Source organism: Gekko japonicus, unplaced genomic scaffold (genome assembly GCF_001447785.1).
Source record: "Gekko japonicus isolate JY-2015 unplaced genomic scaffold, Gekko_japonicus_V1.1 scaffold683, whole genome shotgun sequence".
Classification (NCBI taxonomy): domain Eukaryota; kingdom Metazoa; phylum Chordata; class Lepidosauria; order Squamata; family Gekkonidae; genus Gekko; species Gekko japonicus.
Window position 1 is genome coordinate 255,716 of NW_015162499.1, and position 6,646 is coordinate 262,361.

The 6,646-nt window shown below is 43.9% G+C and overlaps 1 protein-coding gene across 5 annotated transcripts in view; it reads left to right on the forward strand.

Moving 5' to 3' along the window:
• NUP35 (nucleoporin 35kDa) overlaps nt 1–3,013 on the forward strand; it is a 20,953-nt gene extending 17,940 nt beyond the window's left edge. For 3 of the 5 annotated variants that reach the window (XM_015406094.1, XM_015406091.1, XM_015406090.1), the window contains 3 exons: nt 963–1,127; nt 1,274–1,350; nt 2,818–3,013. In XM_015406094.1, coding sequence (XP_015261580.1) covers nt 963–1,127; nt 1,274–1,350; nt 2,818–2,878 — 303 coding nt within the window. In that variant the 3' untranslated portion in view covers nt 2,879–3,013. Of the gene's footprint in view, nt 1–962; nt 1,128–1,273; nt 1,832–2,817 lie in introns of those variants that run through there. The other 2 variants (XM_015406093.1, XM_015406092.1) reach the window with 1 other exon arrangement.
• The last annotated feature ends 3,633 nt before the right edge of the window (nt 3,014–6,646 follow it).

Genomic DNA, 6,646 nt, shown 5'->3' on the forward strand with positions numbered 1-6,646 from the left:
GTTTTGTATTTTTACTTTCTGGAATGGCAAAATGATTGAGTAGCTGAGAGACCTTTTCTGATCGGGTATAAAGCAGGGGTGGCCAAACTTGCTCAGTGTAAGAGCCACATAGAATAAATGTCAGATGTCTGAGAGTCGCAAGACATGGATATTACACATGTTTTTATTTTTAAAATATGCACATTTTGCTTTTTATTAACGTTAAACGAGACTGCCAAAAATAAAAACAAAAGGGGTAAAAACAGATATTGATAACTATATTTATTTGCTAATGATATTTATTTGTCTAAGAGAGAGAGAGGTGGAAAGAAAGAAGGAAAGAGGTGGAAAGAAAGAGGGAGAGAGAGAGAAACAAAGAAAGCAAATAGATGGGAGGGAGGGAAAGCATGGCTCCCCTTCGCTTCCCCAGCTGCCCTGCCAGGAGGTGCACAATAGGTGTGAAAGAGCCACATGTGGCTCCCGAGCCGCAGTTTGGCCACCCCGGTATAAAGGAAAGAACAGTCTACTTTAAATACTGATAGTAGAAGCAACATAGTTGCGTTCTAGCAGCATGGCAGGTTTTTCATTGAAACTCTGCATATTTTTACAAAAATAAACACGGCATTAAGTATTTGCCCTTTAACACAGAAATATAATAGTTAATGTGTCAACAAACATTAAAAGCAAAGACTCCTTAATGCGTAGTGTCGCATCTCCTTTTCTCTCAGCTATATGGCTACAGTTAGCAGGTTGCTTGTCTGACATATGTGGCTGCTTGGCGATCTTCACTGCTGAGTTCATATAGCCTTGGGCCATTGGATAAGGTGTTCCAGTAATCAGCAGCTACAAGTAAAGGATTTTGTGCCCTCCCTGTTCACTGGGACGACAGAACCGCTCGGATATGAAATACAGTCTGGCTGAAAAAGTTGATTAAAAAAACTAGGATATAGGTTTTAAATGGAATATTTTATCTCTGCCCGCAGAGTGTGATGGAAAATATAGACAGAAGTTATGCGTCATCCCCTTGTTCCTCCTTCACGCCACCAATGAAAACGCTAGGTACCCCCGTGCAGCCTTCAAGTGCTCAAAGGATTTCTACAATGAGACCTCTTGCCACGGCCTATAAAGCTTCAACTAGTGACTATCAGGTACGTAGGAATATGTGAGGATATTGTCCTGATCACCTTAGTATTGGATAAAAGGATTCCAGGCGTTGTGTAAAAGAACAATAAAAAAACGGCTAGTCAGAAAAAAACAATCTCTTGCTTACCATGTGTCTGACTCTCTTTTCTAGGTGGTTTCTGACAGACAGACTCCTAGGAAAGATGAAAGCATCGTGTCCAAAGCTATGGAGTACATGTTTGGCTGGTAGTAAGAAACACTAGAGTCCACTTTGCTGGAGGATGTAACAGGACTACTGGTTGGCTGTATAACTGTTCATGGCAGCATTTCAGATGTCCTGCCTTTGAAAAAGGAACTTGGCACACATGTGTTTTGCACTTTAAAGAGCAGCTGGGTGTACACCACTTTTAAGCTGTTCAACCATTGCGACTAGTGTTTGTCTTGTCTTTAGCCATGATTGCATGACTCAAGTGAGAACTGGCTTACACATCACACACGAGTCTTGCTTTCAAAACATTGTCATGTATTTCATAGTTGCCTGGTGGCACGATTGTCTTCTCCTGAAAATATGGTATTCTTTGCTGCAGCCTTAAGTCAATATTGGTTATTGTGTAAAGAGACACAGATAGGCTTTACCAATTTTAAATGAAATATTTTAGTTTGAATACTTTTCCATACGTTGATCAGTGTTCATATAAACTCTGGTAGGTTTATTCTAAATCATCAGGTGTCCCAAAAGTTTTTTTAAAAAAATCTTTCTTAATAAAAATTGTGGTGCTACAGATATGAACTACTTACTGGTTTGCGTGAATCATTAAAATACACGCCAGCTCTGTACAAATACCACTGTACGTGGAAACCCTTGAATTAGGGACAGAACTACCTTTCATAGTTCATTGTTACAAAAACCATGAAATCAGACCATTTGGGAAGCTGCAAAGTATATGATTACCTCTGTCAAATACTAAGGTGAAGTCTGGGAAATTTGTTCAACAGCCGGGGCTAACAAATGTCTCTCTCCAGGTACTGCACTTAAACCGAATTATGCAAAATTTGATTCTGTTTTAAAATTTTGCATGATGTTTTGCTAGCTACTTGCACAACAGAAGAAGTTGAACAGCTAGTCTATCTCCACAGGAGTATTAATGGGCACAGACTGAGCATTGAAATGCTCTCCAGCAGCTTTTTGAGCTCCCTAGAGAGTCTGCAGCAGTTCTTAAAGTCTCCATACTTTGTTTAAAAAATTTAAAGGGGAGATTCCAGTGTGAGCTCTCTGAGCTGAGACTTAATAGCAGGTACAAAAGTAGTTCTTTTTACGGAACACGATCATCCCTCCATTTTCACACTACTCACCTTGAAGTGCTCATTCACCGCTTGTGGGTTATATCCATCCTTTGCAGTTGGGTGTGGGTTATGTCCATCCATCCTTTGAGAGCCAGTTTGGTGTAGTGGTTAAGTGCGCGGACTCTAATCTGGGAGAACCGGGTTTGATTCCCCACTCCTCCACTTGCACCTGCTGGATGACCTTGGGCAAGCCATAGTTCTGGCACAGCTGTTCTTGAAAAAGAGCAGTTTCCATCAGAGCTCTCTCAGCCCCACCTACCTCACAGGGTGCCTGTTGTGGGGAGGGGAAGGGAGTTTGTAAGCCACTCTGAGACTCCTTTGGGTAGTGAAGGGCGGAGTATAAATCCAATCTCTTCTTTTTCTTCTTTGTAGTCATGTGACAGGCTTCCTGCACACTCTTGCTGTTCTTGGCCTTTTGGCATCACTTTGTTAGAAAGTAATGTACTGGCCCTTGAGGTGCCTTTTCATGCATCTGGGATTGGATTTGGCCTATAGAGGCTTATAAGGAAAAACTATCGGCCACTGATCGTGTACTCTTTTTGAAGAAACATCCCAAGACTAACAGATTCCCTCGAAGAAGCTTGTTGGTGAAACGCGTAGGGAATTTTGATAATTCTGAGTAATAAAATATATTTTTATTATATTTTGCACTGTTGGCTTTTGCTTTATTTTTAGTCTTCCTGTGGAGACTTATGCCAGAATAAATGTGCTTGGTCTTTAAAGTTCCACATGACCATTTGGGGTGTTGTGCTATTACAGGCAAAGACTGTTACCCCCTTGGGATTAGATGCTAAAATACTAATAAGTGCTTGGTACTGGCTGGCATGGGCATGTTGGTTGAGGCTTCACCTGGAATTGTTGCTTTGACATCTCCCGTCACTGAGAGTATAGTAGAGATTGATTACGTTTGATCTACGAAAGATAAAGTTTTTCCTGCCATGTAGGCTGAAAAGTCAGATTGATTGAGGTGCCTAAAGAAACCTTTCATGCAACTCTCCATGGTTAATGAACAATTTTTTTGCAGTAGCTTTCCTCTCTTGCATAACACAGATTGTCAGTACATAGCCACATGGTTAAAAGTCTTTTCACTTCAGTTTAGATGAGTTGTAGCTTTCGATTCACAATAAAGATGACATTCATTAAATCTTCTCTACTGAATCAATTAGGTGTTTTTCATGTAGGTCTAAGGTACCTTTTTGTTAGATACCTGTGAGTAGGGGTGTGCACAAAAAAAAATCGGGATATTTTGAATTCGGATATATTGGACCCCCCCAAAATTTGGGATTCTCGAAAAACCCAAATTCCAATACTAGTATGGTATTCAGATTCATTTTTTTCAGAAATCCCCCTTTCCACCCTGGCTTCATTATACCGTATGGGACCATTATAGTCAATGGGAAATCTATCTTCGGATATTCAAGGGTCTGGGGAGCTGTTTTTTCATCCCTCAAGTTTCAAAAAGATTGGACCAGGGAGTACAATTCTATGACCCCCTTTCAAAGGTGCCCCCATCCTCCATTGTTTCCAGTGGTGGGAGAACAGCAAAAAAAGGAAGGACTCGTGTCAAACCACAGAGTCTCTGCAGTAGAAGAAAAGGAGATTGGATTTATACCCCGCCCTTCACTTGGAGTCTCAGAGCGGCTTACAAACTCCTTTCCTTTCCCTTCCCCTCCCCACAACAGACACCCTGTGAGGTAGGTGGGCCTGAGAGAGTTCTTTCAAGAACAGCTCTGAGAGAACTATGGCTTGCCCAAGGTCATCCAGCAGCTGCAAGTGGAGAAACTGAAGGTGGGGGGATTTTTCCAAGCCCAGAAGAACCAATGCTCATATAGAGTGCCCAGGAAAACCAGTGCCACTGGCAATGCTAGTTCAACAGAACCAAGCAGAATGTGTGTGCAGGCACAGCACAGACAGGGCATGTACAGAGTGCCCAGCAGAACCAGTGCGTGTACAGAGTGCCCCAAAAAGATGCCCCTGTCCTCCATTGTTTTTAATGGAGGGAAAAAAGGAAGCATTTAAGGGAAGACACTGACTTTTGCTGGGCACTAGTACATTTCACTGGTATTGCTTGGCATTCTATACATGCGCTGGCTATGATGGGCTTGGAATCCCCCTTGCTTGGATTTGTTGAGCTGGCATTGCCACAGTGGCATTGGTTCTCCTGGGCATTCTGTACATGCACTGGTTCTGCTGGGCCCTCTGTACATGTGCTGGCTGTGCTAGCCTTGCAACCTCCCCTTTGCTTGGATTTGTTGAGGTGGCATTGCCACAGTGGCACTGGTTCTGCAAAAATGCACCCCACCTTAACGTTTCTACTGCAGAGATTCTCTGGTTTGACATCAGTCCCTGCTTTTTTCTTCTCCATTGGAAATAACGGAGGATGGGGTTACCTTCTTTGGGGGCCCATAGAATTCGACCCCATGGTCCAATCTTTTTTGAAACTCTGGGGGTCTTTTGAGTAGAGGCACCAGAAGCTATGCTGAAAATTTGGTACTTCTACCTCAAACAACAGCCCCCCCCCCCGGACCCCTGCATACCCCTGGTTAGATTCCCCATTATAGCCTATAGGCATCATTGACTATAATGGTCCCCATAGGCTATCATGGAGCCGAAGGCATTTAGAAGTGTCGCAATTCCTTTAAATGTGTTCATGAAGCTACAGCTTCACCTGGAATGGCTTTAAAGGGAGGGCACTGTCTTTAAACGCCGTTTAACTGCAGCTACCCTGTTTTTCTGGATAATCCTGAACTGGCTATGCTCGATAGCTGAAAATACACCCCCCTCTATATCCAACTGAAAGAATAGCTGATAAATACCGATAAGGTATTTTCCGGCTATTTTTTTCAGCTCAGATAGAGCCAATTGTACACCCCAACCTGTGAATTATATGGTTGCAGCGTAACCCTAAGCATGAGACCTAAGGTAGCTTCTTGGTAGATACCTATGAGTTGCATGGTTGCAGTGTAACTATAAAGCGTGGAGGTAAAAATACTGAGTTGCTGGAAATGAGAAACCAAGGGTTGGCTCCAGGGGTGACTTTCTAGTGGTGGTGTGCTCTGCTTTAGAGGAAACACTCAACTGCTAATGGATATGTGCTCTCCCACTAAGAGACCTTCATTGTCTGCAGCATAGTTCTTCTAGCAGAAGGTATGGCATAGTGCCCAACAACTGCTCCGAGGCAGCTGCAGGTCCCATCGCACAGGAAAAACATTGCAGCCAAGTTAAAGCCTCCTCCCATAGCCCTACATATGACTGTTCCCATGCAAGCCTTGCCTCCCCTCAGAAGCCTGAGCCATCCTGCTCGCTAGGCGTGATGAATCTGAGGAGAAGAATAGATGCCCAGCAGGAAATCAGCCTGCTCCCTGCAAGCTGAAAAACGAGACCTTTCAGCTCTTTGGCTGTTGTTCCTGTCAAGGCTAGTGAGGCTCACCTCACTTTATAGTCCGTTCCGCTACAGTTCCCTGTTGGTTTCTACTGTCACTATCTATGGTTGAGACACCACCGAGTGTTCCTTGCTTTTTACTTTTCAGACCGAATGATTTCTATGCCCATTTACTTAAAATGTTTTCCTGTGTACCTCTTCCCCACCAATGTAACTTAAGGCAGTTTACAAGATACAGCAATGAACCTAAACAGCTTTAGAAACCAGTAAAACTTCAATATAAAACGATCCATGTAAAATCAACAATATAGTAACTATGCAGCCCCGTGGAAGAAGAGGGTTTGGAATTAAACCACCTTGCAAGCCTTCCTAAAAACTGGTAGGGGAGGGATGAATGGCTTTCCCTTCTGCTGGGGTTGTTAAGCATTGGAGCAGCTACAGAAAAAGGGCTGCAACCGTCTGCCATCACCTGCCCCATCCTATAGAAAGGGTGAGATGGCACGAATGTTTTGACAGGCAGAAGTGGTCCTTCATCTGTAAGGGTCTGTCATAATCCTGGGCCTATAGTAGTGTGGCCTACAGGCTCCAGGGAGGCCTAGTGGCTCCAGGGAAGCCTGTACCAGAGTGACTACAGGGTCTACATTTCCCGGATACCCTCTGGACCCTGTGATTGGCTAACGGGATTTGGAGGGGAAATGACTACCAGTAGAGAGGGTGGTGCCTGGGATGGTGGAATAAAAGGCCTTGCCCAACGTGGGAGGGGGGTTCACTCCCAGGGAGCAGAGCTGGTGAGGCTGCTGCAGAAGGAGGGGGTCCCTC